This window comes from Delphinus delphis, chromosome 19 (assembly GCF_949987515.2).
Source record: "Delphinus delphis chromosome 19, mDelDel1.2, whole genome shotgun sequence".
In the NCBI taxonomy this organism is placed as follows: Eukaryota; Metazoa; Chordata; class Mammalia; order Artiodactyla; family Delphinidae; genus Delphinus; species Delphinus delphis.
In genome coordinates this window covers 11,467,698-11,489,371 of record NC_082701.1, presented here as the reverse complement: position 1 = coordinate 11,489,371, position 21,674 = coordinate 11,467,698, and the positions used below count along the sequence as shown (strand labels likewise).

Here is a 21,674-nt window from a genome sequence, read left to right as displayed (position 1 = left end):
TAGTTTGCTTTGCAAAAAATTTTAAGTTTCACTAGACCCCATTTGTTTATTTTTGTTTTTATTTCCATTACTCTAGGAGGTGGATCAAAAAAGATCTCGCTGTGATTTATGTCAAAGAGTGTTCTTCCTATGTTTTCCTCTAAGAGTTTTATAGTGTCTGGTCTTACATTTAGGTCTCGAATCCATTTTGAGTTTATTTTTGTGTATGGTGTTAGGAAGTGTTCTAATTTCATTCTTTTACATGTAGCTATCCAGTGTTCCCAGCACCACTTATTGAAGAGACTGTCTTTTCTCCATTGTATATCCTTGCCTCCTTTGTCATAGATTAGTTAACCACAGGTGTGTGGGTTTATCTCTAGGCTTTCTATCCTGTTCCATTGATCTTATATTTCTGTTTTTGTGCCAGTACCATATTGTCTTGATTACTGTAGCTTTGTAGTATAGTCTGAAGTCAGGAGTCTGACTCCTGACTCCTCCAGCTCCACTTTTTCCCCTCAAGACTGCTTTGGCTATTTGTGTCTCCATACAAATTTTAAGATTTTTTGTTCTAGTTCTGTAAAAAATGCCACTGGTAATTTGATAGGGGTTGATTGCATTGAATCTGTAGATTGCTTTGGGTAGTATAGTCATTTTCACAATATTGATTCTTCCAATCCAAGAACATGGTATATCCATCTGTTTGTGTCATCTTTGATTTCTTTCATCAGTGTCTTATAGTTCTCTGAGTACAGGTCTTTTACCTCCTTAGGTAGGTTTATTCCTAGGTATTTTATTCTTTTTGTTGCAATGGTGAATGGGATTGTTTCCTTAATTTCTCTTTCGGAATTTTCATCATTAGTGTATAGGAATGCAAGAGATTTCTGTGCATTAATTTTGTATCCTGCAACTTTACCAAATTCATTGATTATCTCTAGTAGTTTTCTGGTGGCATCTTTAGGATTCTCTATGTATAGGATCATGTCATCTGCAAACAGTGACAGTTGTACTTCTTCTTTTCCAATTTGTATTCCTTTTATTTCTTTTTCTTCTCTGATTGCCGTGGCTAGGACTTACAAAACTATGTTGAATAATAGTGGCGAGAGTGGACATCCTTGTCTCGTTCCTGATCTTAGAGGAAATGCTTTCAGTTTTTCACCATTGAGAATGATGTTTGCTGTGGGTTTGTGGTATATAGCCTTTATTATGTTGAGGTAGGTTCCCTCTATGCCCACTTTCTGGAGAGTTTTTATCATAAATGGGTGTTGAATTTTGTCAAAAGCTTTTTCTGCATCTATTGAGATGATCATATGGTTTTTCGTCTTCAAGTTGTTAATATGGTATATCACGTTGATTGATTTGTGTACATTGAAGAATCCTCCATCCCTGGAAGAAATCCCACTTGATCATGGTGAATGATCCTTTTAATGTGTTGTTGGATTATGTTTCCTAGTATTTTGTTGAGGATTTTTGCATCTATATTCATCAGTGATATTGGTCTGTAATTTTCTTTTTTTGTAGTATCTTTGTCTGGTTTTGGTATAAGGGTGATGGTGGCCTTGTAGAATGAGTTTGGGAGTGTTCTTTCCTCTGCAATTTTTGGGAAGAGTTTGAGAAGGATGGGTGTTAGCCCTTCTCTAAATGTTTGATAGAATTCATCTGTGAAGCCACCTGGTCCTGGACTTTTGTTTATTGTAAGTTTTTTTAAATCACAGTTTCAATTTCATTACTTGTGATAGGTCTGTTTATATTTTCTATTTCTTCCTGGTTCAGTCTTGGAAGGTTACACCTTTCTAAGAATTTGTCCATTTCTTCCAGGTTGTCCATTTTATTGGTATAGAGTTGCTTGTAGTAGTCTCTTATGATGCTTTGTATTTCTGTGGTGTCCACTGTAACTTCTCCTTTTTTTTTTTTTTTTTTTTGTGGTACGCGAGCCTCTCACTGTTGTGGCCTCTCCCGTTGTGGAGCACAGGCTCCGGACGCGCAGGCTCAGCGGCCATGGCTCACGGGCCCAGCCGCTCTGCGGCATGTGGGATCTTCCCGGACCGGGCACGAACCCGTGTCCCCTGCATCGGCAGGCGGACTCTCAACCACTGCGCCACCAGGGAAGCCCCACTTCTCCTTTTTCATTTCTAATTTTATTGATTTGAGTCCTCTCCCTCTTTTTCTTGATGAGTCTGGCTAAAGGGTTATCTATTTTGTTTATCTTCTCAAAGAACCAGCTTTTAGTTTTATTGATCTTTGCTATTGTTTTCTTTGTTTCTATTTCATTTATTTCTGCTCTGATCTTTATGATTTCTTTCCTTCTACTAATTTTGGGTTTTGTTTGTTCTTCTTTCTCTAGTGCCTTTAGGTGTAAGGTTACATTGTTTATTTGAGATTTTTCTTGTTTCTTGAGGTAGGGTCATATTGCTATAAACTCTCTTAGAACTGCTTTTGCCGCACCCCATGGGTTTTGGATCGTTGTGTTTTCATTGTAATTTGTCTCTAGACATTTTTTGATTTCCTCTTTGATTTCTTCAGTGATCTCTTGGTTATTTAGTAACACATTGTTTAGCCTCCATGTGTTTGTGTTTTTTTATGTTTCTTTCCCTGTAATTGCTTTCTAATCTCATAGCACTGTGCTCAGAGAAGATGCTTGATATAATTTCAATTTTCTTAAATTTACTGAGGCTTGATTTGTGACCCAAGATGTGATCTATCCTGGAGAATGTTCCGTGTGCACTTGAGAAGAAAGCGTAATATAGGACATTATAGGATGGAATGTCCTATAAATGTCAATTAAATCTATCTGGTCTATTGTATCATTTAAAGCTTGTGTTTCATTAATTTTCTGTCTGGATGAACTGTCCATTGGTGTAAGTGAGGTGTTAAAAGTCCCCCACTATTATTGTGTTACTGTCGATTTCCTCTTTTATAGCTGTTAGCAGTTGCCTTATGTATTGAGGTGCTCCAATGTTGCGTGCATATATATTTATAATTGTTATATCTTCTTCTTGGATTGATCCCTTGATCATTATGTAGTGTCCTTCCTTGTCTCTTGGAACATTGTTTATTTTAAAGTCTATTTTATCTTATATGAGTATTGCTACTCCAGCTTTCTTTTGATTTCCATTTGCATGGAATATCTTTTTCCATCCCCTTACTTTCAGTCTGTATGTGTCCCTAGGTCTGAAGTGGGTCTCTTGTAGGTAGTATATATATGGGTCTTGTTTTGGTATCCATTCAGTGAGCCTGTGTCTTTTGGTTGAAGCATTTAATCCATTCACGTTTAAGGTAATTATCGATATGTATGTTCCTATTATCATTTTCTTAATTGTTACTGGTTTGTTTTTGTAGGTCCCTTCCTTCTCTTGTGTTTCCCACTTAGAGAAGTTCCTTTAGCATTTGCTGTAGAGCTGGTTTGGTAGTGCTGAATTCTCTTAGCTTTTGCTTGTGTGTAAAACTTTTGATTTCTCTGTCGAATATGAATAAGATCCTTGCTGGGTAGAGTAATCTTGGTTGTAGGTTCTTCCCTTTCATCACTTTAAATATATCGTGCCACTCCCTTCTGGCTTGTAGAGTTTCTGCTGAGATACCAGCTGTTAACCTTATGGGAGTTCCCTTGTATGTTGTCATTTTTCCCTTGTTGCTTTCAATAATTTTTCTTTGTCATTAATTTTTGTTAATTTGATTACTATGTGTCTCAGCATGTTTCTCCTTGGGTTTATCCTGCCTGGGACTCTCTGTGCTTCCTGGACTTGGGTGGCTATTTCATTTCCCATGTTAGGGAACTTTTCGACTATAATCTCTTCAAATATTTTCTCGGGTCCTTTCTCTCTCTCTTCTCCTTCTGGGACCCCTATAATGTGAATGTTGGTGCATTTAATGTTGTCCCAGAGGTCTCTTAGGCTGTCTTCATTTCTTTGCATTCTTCTTTCTTTATCCTGTTCCACGGCAATGAATTCCACCATTCTGTCTTCCAGGTCACTTATCCGTTCTTCTGCCTCAGTTATTCTGCTATTGATTCCTTCTAGTATATTTTTCATTTCAGCTATTGTATTGTTCATCTCTGTTTGTTCTTTAATTCTTCTAGGTGTTTGTTCTTTAATTCTTCTAGGTCTTTGTTAAACATTTCTTGCATCTTCCCCATCTTTGCCTCCATTCTTTTTCCGAAGTCCTGGATCATCTTCACTATCATTATTCTGAATTCTTTTTCTGGAAGATTGCCTATCTCCACTTCATTTAGTTGTTTTTCTGGGGTTTTATCTTGTTCCTTCATCTGGTACAAAGTCCTCTGCCTTTTCATTTTGTCTATCTTCCTGTGAATGTGGTTTTCCTTCCCCAGGCTGCAGAATTGTAGCTCTTCTTGCTTCTGCTGTCTGCCCTCTGGTGGATGAGGCTATCTAAGAGGCTTGTGCAAGCTTCCTGATGAGAGGGACTGGTGGTGGGTAGAGCTGGCTGTTGCTCTGGTGGGCAGAGCTCAGTAAAACTTTAATCCACTCGTCTGCTGATGGGTGGGGCTGAGTTCCCTCCCTGTTGGTTGTTTGGCCTGAGGTGACCCAGCACTGGAGCCTACCGGGCTCTTTGGTGGGTCTAATGGCAGACTCTGGGAGGGCTCATGCCAAGGAGTACTTCCCAGAACTTCTGCTGCCAGTGTCCCACGGCGAGCCACAGCCACCCCCTGCCTCTGCAGGAGACCCTCCAACACTAGCAGGTAGGTCCGGTTCAGTCTCCTATGGGGTCACTGCTCCTTCTCCTGGGTCCCGATGCACACACTACTTTGTGTGTGCCCTCCAAGAGTGGAGTCTCTGTTTCCCCCAGTCCTGTCAAAGTCCTGCAATCAAATCCCACTAGCCTTCAAAGTCTGATTCTCTAGGAATTTCTCCTCCCGTTGCCGGACCCCAGGTTGGGAAGCCTGAGGTGGGGCTCAGAACCTTCACTCCAGTGGGTGGATTTCTGTGGTATAAGTGTTCTCCAGTTTGTGAGTCAACCACCCAGCAGTTATGGGATTTGATTTTATTGTGATTGCACCCCTCCTACCATCTCATTGTGGTTTCCCCTTTGTCTTTGGGATATCTTTTTTGGTGAGTTCCAGTGTCTTCCTGTCGATGACTGTTCAGCAGTTAGTTGTGATTCCGGTGCTCTCGCAAGAGGGAGTGAGAGGCCAATAACATCTTAATGTTATTACAACATAGTCTCAACCCCGTGGATCCTTGAAGGGGTCTCAGGAACCCCCAGTGGTCCACAGACCACACTTTAACAGCTGTAGGAAACTTTTCAACAGTGTCTCTAATTTCAATCAGAAAGCATTTTTTTCAAAGGAAGAGGTTAGACTACTGGATAGGTAGAATACTTAAGTCTTTTATCTAATTCTCCTCCAAACTGTGACTAATTCTTCCACTCTATGTTCTGGATTCCAGACCGTTCCACTTTCTCAGACACTAAACTCCATGCTCTAGGATATTCAGCCTCTCCCTTTTAACCAGAGCATTCCCATGGGCTTCTTTAAACTCAAAGTTATACATATATACTTGGCTTAAGGCAGATAGCATCACAAGGCTTTCAACAAAACAGCAGCAGTCCTGCCCCTCTGTAAGGCCAACTGGCCTGAGGCAGGGGAACACAATCAGATTCACAGGTTGCATCAGAACGAAATTCTCCGGACCACCCAGTTCCAGAAACTGCCCTGGAGACATTCCAGACCACCCAGTTCCAGGAACTGACCTGGGGATTTTGAAACCAGCCCAGCCTTCCCGCCTTTCCAGGGGCGGGATTAACGGTCCCCCAGGATACCCGAAAAGACCACCAAATAAGGAATACCCTGCGCCCTCCCAGATTCACCACACCCCTTTCCCTTCTTCCCCTATAAAATCTTGCCCAACCCTCACCCGGGCGCGACTTCTCTGGCCCCCTTTCTCTCGGACCAGTGAACCTCGCCTGGGAGCGCTCCCTAATAAAGCTCACTTGAAGTTTTCCTCTGTTTCGTGGTGCCGTTTGTTAAGATCCAACCTTACACCCCTCCATCCACATCCCAAGCCTCACTTCTCAGAGGACAGAACTGTCCTCTCTTCAGCCACCATCCCACTCCCCCATTCCCTATTCTCCCAACATAACCACATCACATTTTTATTAAATTAATATTCAGTGTTTTACATTAGTAATGCCTATGGAAATATTATTCAATGCTGAGCCAAGTAGTGTATGAAAATGACATCTTTCTTGAATTGTTTTTCAGTCTCCTTGTTTTCCGTGTATTAATACTAACTCTGCCCCAACTCTCCCTCTCAATATACTATCCCTCTCAAATACTATCTTCCACAAAGTATATCAGCTCATCTCTCCTCTCCTCCTGGCCACCGCTGAACAATCCCGCCCTGGTAGAGAATTCGAGATTCCTCTTTGTAGAAATGGAATGACTCCCAAGAAAGGAGCCTAAAGGGACTGGGGGACAATAACAAAAGGTCTAATGTTAGTGTCATCAGAGTCTCAGAAAGAGAAAAGTAAGTGGAGAGCTCAAAAAGTAGTTTAAGATATAATGCCTGTTAACTTCCCCAATTTGGTCAGCGATGTAAACTAACAGATTCCAGAAGCTCAGGGAACCACAAACAGGATTAACCCAAGGACACCCTGACACATCATAATCCAATTGTTAAAAAACAAAAGACAGGGAATTCCCTGGCAGTCCAGTAGTTAGGACTCTCACTGCTGGGGTCTGGGTTCGATCCCTGGTCAGGGAACTAAGATCCCACAAGCCGCATGGCACCACAAAAAAAAAAAAAAAAGAAAGAAAGACAAAGAAAAATCCATAGAGAAAAATCAGATCACAAACACAGAATCAGGAATGGGAAAAGCTCTGGATTTCCCAACAGCATTATAAGCTGGACAAAATAGAGCAATGCCTTCAAATCCTCTGTGAAAATAATTTCAACCTGATATTCAAGTCTGAGGGTAAAATACAGGTCTTTTCAGACATGTAAACACAAAACCTGTATCTCATGTTCCTCTTCTTGGGAAACAGGCCACAAAAGAAGGCAACAAAGGATCCAGGAAATGAGAGAGACAGTGAGAAACAGACAGAGAGAAACAGAAAAAGAAAAAACACAAGTCACCCATGTACCAGATCCAGAGACCAAGGAGCCCAACAGGAGCTAGAGGAGTGTTTTTTAAAAAAGTAACAGATTATCTGAGCACTGGAAAAAATATTGATAGCATTTGACAGATGTACTGGAATATACGTAAAAAATAAAATAAACTCATAAGTTCACAGAAAATTTAGCAAATTTGTAACTACAGGGGAAAAGGTTATATATACATGTATAGACAAGAAAGGACTCAATCAGAGTAGCCCCTCAGGGAAGGGTGGGAGCAGGACAGAGCTCTTTCTTAATCTACCTTTTAGTACTATTTGAATTTTAAGATATGCATATGTTACCTTGATAAAAATAAAATAACACAAAAATGAATTATAAAATTAAGTAACAGGACTTTGGAGTTGGAAGGGGCCTTTACCATGGACATGTCAAAGTCATCAAGGACTCTTCATAGAGATGCCAGGCCCCATCCTGGAAAGTCTAATTCAATAGCTTCAGAAGAGGCCAGTGACCTGATGAGCAGCTCTGGCTGAGGGAAACCTGGTGAAAATTGGGTTGTAACTAACTTATCTGGAAGAATTATGGTAAACTTGTTTTAATCCATAACTAAAGAAATTAGATGTTAATCTTTAGCTCTCTCTGATATGGCAGGAACAGAGTGTTAAGGTCTCAAAAGAATTATAATGACAGCAATCAACCGCTGCTCTAATCTGAATCACAAGACTGGCAAGAGACAGGAATGAATTGGGATCTGAAAAGTTAAAATTAAGGGCCACCTAAGTGCATAGGGAAGGGAAACAGAGCAAAGGGAACCAAAGCAAAGGGAAGCAGAAAACAGCTTCAACAAACTGAAGCCGTCAAATAGCTGGTCATGTCCTGTGAATGATGACCAACAGAGTAAATGTCAGAGCTGGTCTGAACACGTCTAATTCACGCATCCACACTTCCATGCAGTGCCCTTGTGGTCAGCACTCTGGCCATAGGCAACCTATGGCTAAGAGAACAGAAGTGGTTTTCTCTGTAAAAAGATAAAGGCCTGCCCAGGAATCACATTGATCAGTGGCAGCTCTTAGGCACATCCTCTAAAGAACCACGACAAAGGCAAAGGGAGGGAGGGAGTTCCAAAGGCCCAGAGTGCAGGGAGGACGAAAACTACACCTCCTCCTCGGACTTCACCCTCTGGAAAGCCCAGGCCCCCACCTGCCCCTTCCTCCCCGCATTGTTCCCAGCAAGGGCATGTGGAAAGCATGTGGGAGCTGGAGAGAGGCACACCACACTTCTCTGTGCACCTCACCGACGGCCCAACAGACACTGGAGCCTCATCAGTAGTGGTGGCCGACAGCAGCACCCACTCTTCTTCCCCTGGTCTCGGATCAAAATACCACCACCCAAGGGAGGAGCAGGGGCAGCTACCGGCCAACCATCAGGCTGTGATCAACTAAGTGAGGCTGTCACATCTGACCCACTGGGAATCCCTGCGGTCAATTAGTTTTATGGTTTCCTCCCAAGAATATGACAGTGAGTGGGAGAGGGGAGGTGAAGAGAGGGAAAGAATGAGGATGACTAAAATGGTGCATTTAATACTACATTTACTAAAATAAACAACTAAATAACTTAAGTAAACTAAAATTAAATTCCTGGGTGGATACTGCTGACAATGTTATCAATCTGATGTAGGGTGAAGTGGACAGAACATAAATTTAAAATTGTAGTTCTGTCTTAATAAAACACTTCTCTTCTAATGCCTTCACGGGTTTCTACTTAATGAATGAAGTGAATTAGTGAGTGAGTGAGTGGGTGGGTGGGTGGATAGATGGATGGAAAGAAAAGTAGATGGCAATTGGCATTTGTATAAAATTTTAGCTCTTGATAAATCTCCCTGCCTGCAAGCTTTTCAGCATAACCCTCTGTATTTCATAACGCTTAGAACTTCACAATGACATGGACTTAGTCCAACCCACCTCATAACAAAGAAGAGAAAGCTGAAGCTTAAAGCGGTCAAATGACTTAGTCCAAGGTCACAAAGGTTCCTGGTGGTGCTGGCATTCAGCCAGCCCAAAAAGTGGAGCGTTTTTTACCTCCCCATCTTCTTCACATTTATACAACCCGACTACCATGTCCTATCCAATTTTCCTTCAAAAGACCCTGTGTCCCATCACTGCAACTACGTTGGTCACTACGTGATGGTCACTACAACCATCAGCTACGACTGTATCGGTCCAACCAGCAGCACCTTGTGTTGACACTACTGAGACTCCCTGCTCCCAGCCAGCTCCTGAAGACGCTGCAGGGAGCAGAGGGCAGAGGCCAGGGAGCGCAGTAGGGCTCACTGCCCTATCTCCTCAACCCACTGACCTGTCTTCTCTCAACAGACCAGCAGAGTGCATCCTTCTAAAATAATACTTCTATGATGTCACTCCCCCAAAAGGCCTATAGTGCCTCCTGAATGCTCCCATTTAGATAACATGCAAAATCAGCGGAGATAACAGGCGCTGTCAATACAGTGGAGCCCCGGGCCTGGGTGACTAGAAGGTGACAAGAGACAAGATGGGCTTCCAGGCTGCTGTTAATATTGTTTCTTGATCTGGGTCTGATCAGTTTGGGAAAAGTTATCAACTACATATTTGAATCAGTGCATCTTCCTGAACGTATGCTATCCTTCAGTACAAATTGAAATTTTAGAAACATGTAGAGCTCACTGCTCAAGGAACGTTTGTACTTCTTTGTAGCTTGTATTTAGTGGACATTTCCTAAGTATTTGTTCATCGACTTATTAACTGAGCACTGCCTCCCAGATCAAGTGCAAATTTCTTTATATGTCTTTCAAGGACTCTGCCACTAATCAGTTGTGTAACTAATTTTTGCTTGAGAAAGTACTTAATGGCAAAAAGGCCACTGAAATCAGAAACGTTTTTAATGGCTCTGTATTCTATTAGCCATAATATCATCTACATACATTTTATAAGTAGTAGCACACAGAGTGACAGGCATTTCATCTCACTGAGCTCAAGGACAGAGCTGGGAGCCCCTCAGCTGTATGCACCGTGGCAGTAACGCTCTGGCTAATGGCCCAACCCCGATCCTCCCAGTACCTGAGGGTCCTAGGAAGGGAGCCAGAATCCTGCAGGAGCCTTCTCTACAATTAAGCCCCATCCTAACCACTCAACCTCCCTCCCCAAATATCCACAAGTAGACCAGGTCCCTGTTGTCTTTTGCTGTGTTGTATACAAACACCAAGAGCTGGATGTGTTCTCAAAAGAGCTGAGGGGGTGGTTGGGACGCCCTGTTTTAAGTATGGGCCTCGCTGTTTACACAAAAGTCACTTTGCACAGTAGAGAGGAAGGGAGGCTCCGAGCAGTTACACAGTCCTCCTTTGGGGGAAACCCAGACACTACTACAAGAGGCTGGTGTCACCGAACAGAGAAAACAGGGTTTAAACCAGGAGCCCCTTAGAGCAAGGGTCCCAGGTGCAGGCATGGGGCATGCCCCAGCATCCAGCAGCAGGGCCCGGGCGAGCCCAGCAAGCACTCCCAGGGCTCGGTCCCCACTGCCAGGCTCCTTCTCTTCCCGGGGTCCTTCACTCTCACCTCCCGTGCAGCCCCCCCAACCCGTGTGGCCCATTCCAACTCCCCCACATCTGCTGAGCTCGAGGGGTCTGTCTCCCTTGCTCTCGTCTTGTCTCCAGCGAAATCCCAAGGATCACGACCTACATTTCTTCTGTGTATACCTCTACACTTAACACGTAGATCTCTACTTAACAAACATCTGTTGACCAACTCGACTATCTCTCAAGCCCAAGTCTGATGTAAGAATCAGATGACAGTCTGTGAAAGTGTCTGTAAAACCAAGAGCGACACGCAAAGGCCTACCACCACTATTTTTAGCTCATCAACACAGGTCTCTTAATGCCCACTTGTGTGGAGGGAAGAAGAAAATGTTTTTCTCTAAGGAATAAGGGAAACAAAGCAAAGTGCCTCCCAAATATTTCCTTAGGATAACCAAATTCCCAAGCATCCGACAAACCCATAGCCTTCTTACCTGTAATACACGGCTACCATTAGCTAGACATAAAAGACATCAAGGCTAAATTATACTCCCTCCTGTTCAGCACTCAGCTCATCTACACTGTTTTAAAACACAGATTCCTCCAGCAGGTATAGGAGCACCGTTCTTTAGCGGGATTGTTTTTACTTTAATGTGGGGCCATAAAACAAAACAGCTTCCCCCCTGCTTCCCTGAGTGTCACCTCCAAGAAATAAAACAGCATCTTATTATCTACAGGAACAGAGGGGTGGGGCGGGGTGGGGCGGGGAGAGGCGTTTAGCTCCCGGACCACTCCTACGGCCTCATGTCTGCATACACACTCCTGCCGGGCTACTCAGGGCCTGTGCGCCTTTCCTCCTCCCTCAGCCGGAGCTCGGAAGCCGGGCCTTGGCTGTGCAACAGTCCAGCAGGGAGGGCAGGCCATCACTGCAGAGTACTGTGGTACAACCTCTACTCGCTTGTTCTGGCACCACACGAAAACCTAAAGGGCCGCTTCAGGGACTCTTACATCCTCTGAGCCTCTGGAAGTAGGATTCTCCCCAACGTGTATGGAGACTGTGCACACACAGGTACACAAAAAGGGACTGGAAAGTAAGAATCTGTCTATTTCTCAAGCTCCCAGACCCCTTGTCCCTGAGATCAGGGCAGTTTCAACCAGCACAGTCTCACCAGTTTGATGTGTGTCTGCAGCCATAAAGCAATCAACTCGTAATCCCTACCCAGCCCTGTGCACAGAAGCACAGGGTTCTTTCCCCTCTCTTTTGGGGAGAGCACACAGAACGGAGCAGAGGTAGCACAGACGCAGGAAGAGCTCAAGCTCCCACCCTGCACCTTGGCCTGCTGGGTGGGGTGGGGAGGCGGGTGCAGGCCCGTGGGGGCTGCTCCTGGCTGAGGGCAGTCCCCATGCTAAGCCCAGTTCACGCTCCAGTTAATCGCCCTCCAGCCAAAAGATGGGCGCCATCATCAGCTCCATTTTGCAGATGAGGAAACTAAGGCCCCAAATGGTTAAGGAACTCACTGAGTGAAACAGCTGGAATGAATAAGCTGGGGTCTTGACGAGTGCAAAACCTTCTGAATTCTGCTGACAGAGCACAAAATGCTAAGACCACATATAAAACATCGATTGGTTGCCTTCTAAACAGAAACAGCTTTTTAGGTTATATGAGGGCACCAACTCCTGCAGGGGGTCTTCCTAGGGACTCCTTCCCCACCCATGACATACTCCAGGTATTCCCATCCTGAAAATGGCAGAACCAACCCGTCATCAAGCCTGGGTCTCCTTGCCTCGCCAGCCAAGCCTTCACTGTACCTCTCCCCTTCGCCTTCCAGGCTCCCAGCATCTCTCACTCAACTGCAGCCACAGCTTGTGACAATGCCAACCTGAAACTCTCATCCAGTGGCACCTGGCCCTCCTCCTACCTCTGCCCACCCAGAGGGGTCTCTGTCACAGGCGGCACCCCTCCCCACTCACTCATGGCCTGGCTCTGCTCCTCTCCCTCTAGTCACTGCACATTCTCAGCAGGTGACATCCCCCAAATCCCTTTCTCCAACCAGAGAGGTCTTTCCAGCTGTCTGCTGGAAGGTGGCTCTACTCTGAGCATTCCAGAAGCACCTTACCTTACACAAAATGTAATCCCATTATCTCCCCAGCCCAGCTGGCCCCCAACTCTCCATCTTGGTTACTGATATATCATCATCCCTTGAGCTAGCCAAGCCTGAAACCTAAAGCACTTGTTGAAAATGCTGAAATCCCTTCTTGAACAATCCTAAAGCCATTGGTGGGAGAGGCAGGTCTGGGCAAGGTTGGCACCTGCTCTAGGATGAGGGTAACTGTGGTGGCCCAGAATGAGCTGTCAAGTCCAATCAGGGGCTCAGAGCCTGTACGGGGGAAGGAAAGAAGGTATGTCCATGGAGTGGTGACCCATATGGGGTATCGGAGCCCAGGCAATGAGGAGCATGGACACCTGTGGGGGAAGAAGCTGGGTATAAAATAAAGGAGTATGATGACAGGGATAAGAAGTTGGTTCACAGAGGAGGATTCATCAAATTAGTAAATATATTAAGGATGAAGGATACCAAGGTTCTCACTGTCAGAGGAAGAGTTATAAATACGGAAAATTCCTATTGGTTTGGAATGGGAGGCACTAATGTAATGCATGTTTTTTATTTGTATAGATAATACTGAAATATAGATATGAATGTGTGTCCACACAGAAACACATACATATATTATGCACATGTGTGCATGTGTGCATTCCCTTGCTCCATCCAATGAGAGAGGCAATGGGAGAAACAACACAGTACACAGCTCCAATAAGAACACCTAGAACCCAGATCTCGGTTTTCAAATTCTATTTGCCACTAAAAGGAACTGGGCTCCTTGGAGAAATGGCTGATCCCAGGAATGGAGCAGGGAAAGACAAGATGAGATAGAAAGTACACATGTAACTCTAAGGACGATGGAAGCAAGACAAAAGGCCATATAAGCCAGTGGGAATGGGTTCCCACTAGCTAAATGGGAAACAAGTGGAGTATCAAGATAAATGATGGTAATATTGGACTATAATCCACTGATTATAATATAAAATAGGAATAAAAATATATAAAATATAAAAAAGGAAACCATGACTTCAAATTGAATAAACTGAAAGTCTGATGAGGAAAGAAATATTAACGCAGCCAAAGCACCTCTTCCCTCAAAATACTTATTAACTACAAAAGGGAAGGGGGCGGATTTCACAGCTGAAGTTCAGGTACCACACCAACTTAATCAAGTGATAAAAGAGTTACATAACCAGCAATGGGATAAATCAAAGTCACGTGCCACCTGACAGGACACCACAGAGGAAGGCGGATCTCTTCCATGACACTCTTGCCAAAGAGGCATAAACAAAATTTAATCCCGAGGAAACATCAGCGGTTGTTCTGCTAAACAGAGCACTGGTGATCTTCTGAATGTCAAGGTCATGAAGGTTAAGGAAAGACTGAGGCCTGCTGCAGCCTGAATGAGACTAAATTAAGGGCAATGGGTGATACAGTGAAGGGTCCTTGTGCCATAAAGGACCTTATGGGGACACCTGGCAAACTTGAATGCAGCCTGAGGCTAACCCAGTAGCAGGGCATCCATGTTAATCCCCTGTCTGTGAAGACCGAGTTGTCATTATGAAAGAGAAACTCTTGTTTGTAGGAATCACACACTAAAGGATTCCAAGGTGATGGAGCATCATTTCAGCAGCTTACTTTCAAATGAATCAGGAAAAACACTGCTTAGTGCTCTACTTGCAACTTCTGAAAATGTTTTTTCAAAATAAAAATTAAAATACAGGCTGCTAGACACCATTACAAATTTGCTGAATCAAATCTCTAAGAGTTTTTTTTTTCTTATCCCATATTGTTAAAATCACCAACATAAGGACCCACTTTTTAATAAAAGCCAAGCGAAATTTTTTCAACTTAAAAAAGGCAATGTGGGGACTTCCCTGGTGGCGCAGTGGATAAGAATCCGCTTGCCAACGCAGGGGACATGGGTTTGATCCCTGGTCTGGGACGATCCCACATGCCGTGGAGCAACTAAGCCTGTATGCCACAACCACTGAGCCCGCGGGCCACAACTACTGAAGCCTGCACACCTGGAGCCCATGCTCCGCAACAAGAGAAGCCACTGCAAGGAGAAGCCCGCGCACCGCAACGAAGAGCGGCCCCCACTCATCACAATTAGAAAAAGCCCGCGCAGCAACAAAGATGCAATGCAGCCATAAATAAACAAACAAACAAATAAATAAATAAAATTAAATCTAAAAAAAGGCAATGTGCCCTTTTGAATTCAAAATCCATCGAAATTATTACAAAGTAGATTGCATACGTGAATTGCAAAATTTTTTTAAGAACACAATATTAAAAAATCTATTCGTTTGCTGGATTTCACACCAAGAAGGAAGTAAGGAATTCTTTGCGTTTTCATTAACATTGTCCCATAAATACTGATCAAAGAGACTGGGTGAGATGTGAGGGAGGGTTCTTTGATTTCTATTTGGGGACAGGAGGGTAGGATGCAAAGGACCCCTAGAGAATCTAATAAAAACCAAGGGCCCTCAGCCCGGAAGGTGCAATGCTATACTCAGACACCACCGCTCACACAATCCCAGCGGGCTCACGCATCCCTAGGAGTACACACCAGGATCCAGGTTGAGAAGCCCTGTGTTAAAAAACCTAACAGAAGAGTAGATAAAGAGGGAGGAAATAGAAAACAATTGATTAAATTCAGCTTTGACAAGGGATAAATGAAGTGGAAACAGTCAGTGGTGGCTAATAAGAAGTCAATTTCAATCGGCACAGTCACCAGGGGATGGCAGAGAGCCAAGAAAGCATCTAAGAAAACTGACCACAGAAAACAGCTACTGACACCGGGCTTGGGGAACAAGGGGCCTATGCTTCAGGCAGGAGGCTGTGAAACAAAGGCTGTCATCCTAAGACACCCCCAAAGAGTAGCGAGACAGGTAAGTGGGAAAAATAACTTTTTTTTTCCAATTCAGATTATAATAAGTTTGTAATTTATACTATTTAAAGTAGATAAAGGGAATTTCTGCTTTTGCTTAGAATAGAAAAAGCTGGGGGTGGGGGGGTTGCCCTGATCCTACCAACAAGAGAAAGCTGAATAATCAGTGACGGAAACAAAGGAAAATTCATACTGTGATGGCTTCATTGGTAAATTACACTAAAATTTAGAGAAGAAATAATACCCAAATCAATACAAACTCTTCCATAAAAAAGAAAAGATGGGAATACTTCTCAACTCATTTAATGAGACCAAGCATTATTTTGGTACCAAAACCAAACAAATATGTTAGAAGATGAGAAAACTATAGACCAATATCCTTCATAAACAGAGATGCAAAATTCCTTAACAGACTATTAGCAGTCAAATCCAGGAACATATGAAAAAGATAATACAAGTGAGGTTTATGCCAGAAATTCAAGGTTGGCTCAACAACCAAAAAATCAATCCATATAATTCACCACATCAACAGACTAAAGGAGAAAAGCCAGGTGATTATCTCAACATGTTGAGAAAGCATTTTATAAGATGCAACATTGATTCTTGACAGAAACTCTCAGCAAACTAAAAATAGAAGTGAACTTCTTACCTTAGAAAAGGCATCAGAAAAAAACTTTGGCTAATGCCCTATTTAGTGGTGGGAGCCTAATGCATTCTCCCTAAGACCAGAAACAAGTGAAGGTTGTGCACACTCACCATTTCTAGTCAGCACTGTGCTAAGATGCTCCGAGGAGGATGACGACAAAGAACAGCCTCGCCTCCTCCTGGAAAGAGCTAGGTGGGACTCCTCACTGTGCACTGTGCATGCAGGCATCAGTCATTCAGGTTTAAGTGTATATAACTTGTACTGGGCTTCCCTGGTGGCGCGGTGGTTGAGAATCTGCCTGCCAATGCAGGGGACACGGGTTCGAGCCCTGGTCTGGGAAGATCCCACATGCCACGGAGCACCTAGGCCCGTGAGACACAACTACTGAGCCTGCGCGTCTGGAGCTTGTCCTCTGCAACAAGAGAGACCACGACAGTGAGAGGCCTGCGCACCGCGATGAAGAGTGGCCCCCGCTCGCCGCAACTAGAGAAAGCCCACGCACAGAAACGAAGACCCAACACAGCAATCAATCAATCAATCAATAAATAAAGCTTGTACTACATGCCAGATGCAGGACAAATTTAAAGGAGAAAATTATATAATCCAATAGTCATTATCTTATCAATTTTTCTTGAGACACTTTCTCCACTGCAAATCATAAGTGAATGTATCTAAAATAGCCTAAAGGTTATATAACTGCAAAATGAAATAAAATCTTCAGACTTACACAAACCAATCACAGGCCTGCACTGGACCAGGACAGTGGAGGCAAGTCCTGCCAAGCCCAGAACGCCACGCAGTGACCCCTGCAACAGGCTGTAAGAGAGGGACCCACGCTTACCAATCCAGCATTCCAAACGTGCACAAGGAGTAGTCTTCACCACATCTGGAGGGTCCACACCAACATTCAGGCACAAAACTAAGGCAACGCTGACGGTCTTCATCTAGAAACACAACAGAAAAAACAAATAATTCAATATGAAATTCACTGATGAGTTTTCCAGTTGTTAAAATGTTCCCAGACATACGGAGCCCTCTGCTTCTACAGCCGGTCTTCAGTCGCCTGTTACCTGTGCCACCCCAGGGGTATTTCACAAGTAAGACAGGGTTTCAGAGTCAAGTAAGCAGATGGGGAAGAGTACATGGCAGGAGAGGCTTTTCTCAGGCTTCCTTATGATATACTTCCAGAAACAGAATTATTTGATCAAAAGATATAAACATGTTAAGACACTCTATACATTCTGCCAAATTACTTCGCGAAAACTCTGCACAAATTTACATTCTGACCAGTTCATCACTATTCTCATTATTTAAAATTGTTAATAATTTGATGAGAGAGAAATTGTCATACTGATTTAGTTTGCATTCTTTAGTATTAATAAGGCTGAATATTTTTTTCAAATATTTGTATCCTTTGTGGATTTTCTACTCATGTTTATACTACCATTTATTTACTAATATTAGTGATCTTTTCTAATTGGTTTTCATGTACTCTTTACATATTAAAGATGGCATCCACATAATTTATTGTAAATATTTCCCTAGTCTAGTGTTTGCCATTGGATTCCTTCCTGATTCTCGACATACCGAAGCCCTGGACCCATCAGCTGATACATCTTCCTCCACACCTGCTCCTGCTCCAACTCCGACTTCCCAGTGTTAGGAAACGTCAGCCCCACCTATCCAGCTGCTCAAGCCAGAAATCTGGAACTCATCCTTCATTAGTTCACTTGTTCAACAGATATTTACTAAGCACCTACCAGGTGCCAACCGCTATTTTTACAAAATGAAGATACAGTAGTAAATCAAAGAAATAAAATCCCTGGGACTTCCCTCGTGGTCCAGGGGTTAAGACTCCGTGTTCCCAACGCAGGGGGCACGAGTTCAACCCCTACTCAGGGAACTAAGATCTCGTATGCTGCACAGCACAGCCAAATAAATAAATAAATAAATAAAAGAAAAATCCCTGCAAGGAGGGGCAAGATATCATTTCAAATAGGGTGGCCGCTAGGAAGACCACCTGAGCCTCTGCTCCCTCCACCAGGCTCCCGAGCGCCAGTGCCCACTGTGACTCCCCGTCCATCTCTTTTGTCCTGCTCCTGAATGTCTCTGAGTTTGTCCACTTCACTATCTGCCAGCTCTAAGCCACCATCACGTCCAACCTGTGCTCCACCATTTTCCTAGGACCCCTTCCCCTGCCTGCCCCAGTCCAGGCTTTCAAACACATTGGCACACTGCCCTGTTTTCAATCAGTTCCCAAAACCTTCAAGATTCACTGTGAACTGCTCCACATGCTATTCAAGCCTCATAAGCTCCAGATCCTGCCAAGCTCTTCACTCACATCAAGTCTCACCCTTGGTCTGCCAGCATGACCTCTGGGTCTTCAAACACAGCCCCTCAGGGCTCCTTGCACGGCCTCACCAGCTCGGGGTCTCTCGGGTTCAGACCTCCACTCCTCGGGAAGGCCTTCCCAGACCCTGTCAGGGCAGAGCCACCTGCTCAACACCACCCCAGCATCCATGTCTTCCTCTTGGTGGAGCCAGGCCCATTCACGCTCCTCTGTGCACCTGCAGCTGCTCCAAGGTCAGAGTTGACATGCAGGAGCAGACACCTGGCCCAGGCCTAGCTCAGTGACCATCTTCTGAGTGGGTGAATACAGGGATTTTCCTCTAATGTTTTCACTTGTTTCACATTTCACCCTCCCCTTTTTTTTATTTTTTGGCGGTACGCGGGCCTCTCACTGTTGCGGCCTCTCCCGTTGCGCAGCACAGGCTCCGGATGCGCAGGCTCAGCGGCCATGGCTCACGGGCCCAGCCGCTCTGCGGCACGTGGGATCCTCCCGGACCGGGGCACGAATCCGTGTCCCCTGCATCGGCAGGCAGACTCTCAACCACTGCACCACCAGGGAAGCCCACACTTCACCCTTTTAATCCAGCTGGATATTATTTTGGTATATGGTACCAGGTGAGGATTAATTTTGTCTCAAAAAACTACCCAATGGTGCCAATTCCCCCTGTTAAATAATCTCCCCAAACTCACAGGTTTGTAGTGACTCCTCTAGCATATATTCCCACATAGACCAAATTCTATTTCTGGGTCACATACTTCACTGATTTAACTAATTTATCTTCACAACATTTCACAATGCTTGGGAGAGCCTGGTTTTCTTCTTCACAATTTTTTTTAAACTTTTACTTGGCTACATTTATATTCACCTATTTTTTCCAAATTAATTGTTATTCAATTTCTTAATCCCATGGAGATTTTGATTAAAGTTGTTTAATCAAGCTGCATATTGATAACACTGAGTATTTTAAGTTGTCTTCTTTGATCCAATAATTCCACATACGAGAATCTGTCATAGGAGGTACAAAATATAATAAGAGAGAACTTTCTATGTGTAAAGATTTTCTTCACAGCATTTCTTTTTTTTTTTTTGCGGTACGCAGGCCTCTCACTGTTGTGGCCTCTCCTGTTGCGGAGCACAGGCTCCGGACGCGCAGGCTCAGCAGCCATGGCTCACGGGCCTAGCCGCTCCACAGCATGTGCGATCTTCCCAGACCAGGCACGAACCCGTGTCCCCTGCATTGGCAGGTGGACTCTCAACCACTGCGCCACCAGGGGAGCCCTTCTTCACAGCATTTCTTATCATGAAAAATAAGTGGGAGCAACCTAAATTTTAAGCAAATAAGGGGATATTTAAGCACACCATTATATACTCTTAACAGAATGACACTTAGATTAAATTCTTAAAATGTTAAATGAATAGAAATGGATTCAAAATACAAAAAAATTTCATTAAACATATAAACTAAACTTGGCAAGACATGACATCCTTATGATATTCTATTTTTCCATACAGGAACACAGTGTGTTTCTCTGTTTATTCAAATTTTCTTTTTTCTTTAATATTTATTTAATTATTTGGCTGTGCTGGGTTGGATCTTTAGTTGCGGCATGAGGGATCTTTAGTTGTGGCACGTGGGATTTTCAGTAGCGGCAGGTGGGCTCTTAGCTGCAGCATGTGGGATCTAGTTCCCTGACCAGGGATCAAACCCAGGCCCCCTGCATTGGGAGTGTGGAGTCTTAACCACTGGACCACCAGGGAAGTCCCTCAAATTTTCTTTTAATTTTTCTCAGTAATGTTTAGTTAAACATTACCTCTTAGTTTACTTCTTTATGTTTAGTTAAACATTACTTCTTAGATGTTTAGTTAAACATCTTCGCCAAGTCCTGGTCATTTCTTTTAAGATTATTCCTGGATTGTTCATGACTATTTGGGGGCAATATGCTACTATACATGTATTTTGCCCATAGGAGTTTCTTACTGATAATTGCTGATATACCAGAATAATGTTTTGTGTTTTTTTTTTCACCCCCACCTTCCCAGGCTTTATCCACCAGAGAATGTCCTTTTCTTTAATCCAGAAACAGGAGATAAAACCTGCGGCAGAATCTACACTCATTAGCTCTTCTGCAAGGATATAATTTGGGTAACAGTGACTTTTCTTTATAGAGATTCACCAATGGAATCGAAATTGTTTATTTTGCTTTGGAAACTTGTTTCCCCAGCCAAAGCGAGGTCCCTTTGAGGATTTTCTGACTCCCTAATCAGTTAACAATTTTGAATACCGTATTCTCTTACCAGTGGAGATGTTTGAAAACTAAGAGACAGAGAGCAGAAGGGATGGGAGAACTCCCACATGGACCTTGGGAAGTGACCTTTATTCTTCCCCTCCACCCCCCCCAACCCAGGCATCCTATTTTTTTTCCCATATTTAATTTTTTTTTACACAGCAGGTTCTTATTAGTTATCTATTTTATACATATTAGTGTATATATGTCAATCCCAATCTCCCATTTCATCCCACCACCACCAACCCCCCATCAGAATAATGTTTAAGTCACTTTACTAAATTCTTAATTAAACGTAACTGCTTTTAGGTGACTCTCTCCAGGTTTTGTTAGTATACAAACATACTGTCTGTGACATGATGAGTCTATCTCATTCTTTCCAATAGATCATTCCTTTTTCTTTTTTAGGTCTTATGGCATTACATAGATCTTCCAAAATCATATTACTAATAATTACAAAATGATGATAGTGGTGATCTTTGCACTTGGTTTTAACAAAATTGTCATAAATGTTTCATCACTGAGAATGATGATGGTTACTGATTTGATATAATCTTTATTACAGCAAGAAAATATTCCTCTGTTCAAACAGAATTTAAAGTTATATGGGGAAGAAAGGAAGTATTTTTGTCTCTTCTCTCCCAACACTTAAAAAAAGGATTTATTGAGACTTCCCTGGTGGTCCAGTGGTAAAGAATCCACCTTCCAGTGCAGGGACGTGGGTTCGATCCCTGGTTGGGGAACTAAGATCCCACATGCCGCGGGGCAAGTAAGCCCGCCCGCCACAACTACTGAGCTTGTGCAC

The 21,674-nt window shown here is 43.4% G+C and overlaps 1 protein-coding gene across 5 annotated transcripts in view; it reads right to left on the bottom strand.

Annotated features, from left to right (window-relative positions):
* The window catches only part of RPTOR (regulatory associated protein of MTOR complex 1), a 344,118-nt gene that overhangs the window by 248,153 nt on the left and 74,291 nt on the right, over positions 1 to 21,674 (bottom strand). For all 5 annotated transcript variants that reach the window (XM_059998020.1, XM_059998021.1, XM_059998025.1 and 2 more), the window contains exon 2: positions 17,076 to 17,178. In XM_059998020.1, coding sequence (XP_059854003.1) covers positions 17,076 to 17,178 — 103 coding nt within the window. The remainder of the gene's footprint in view (positions 1 to 17,075; positions 17,179 to 21,674) is intronic.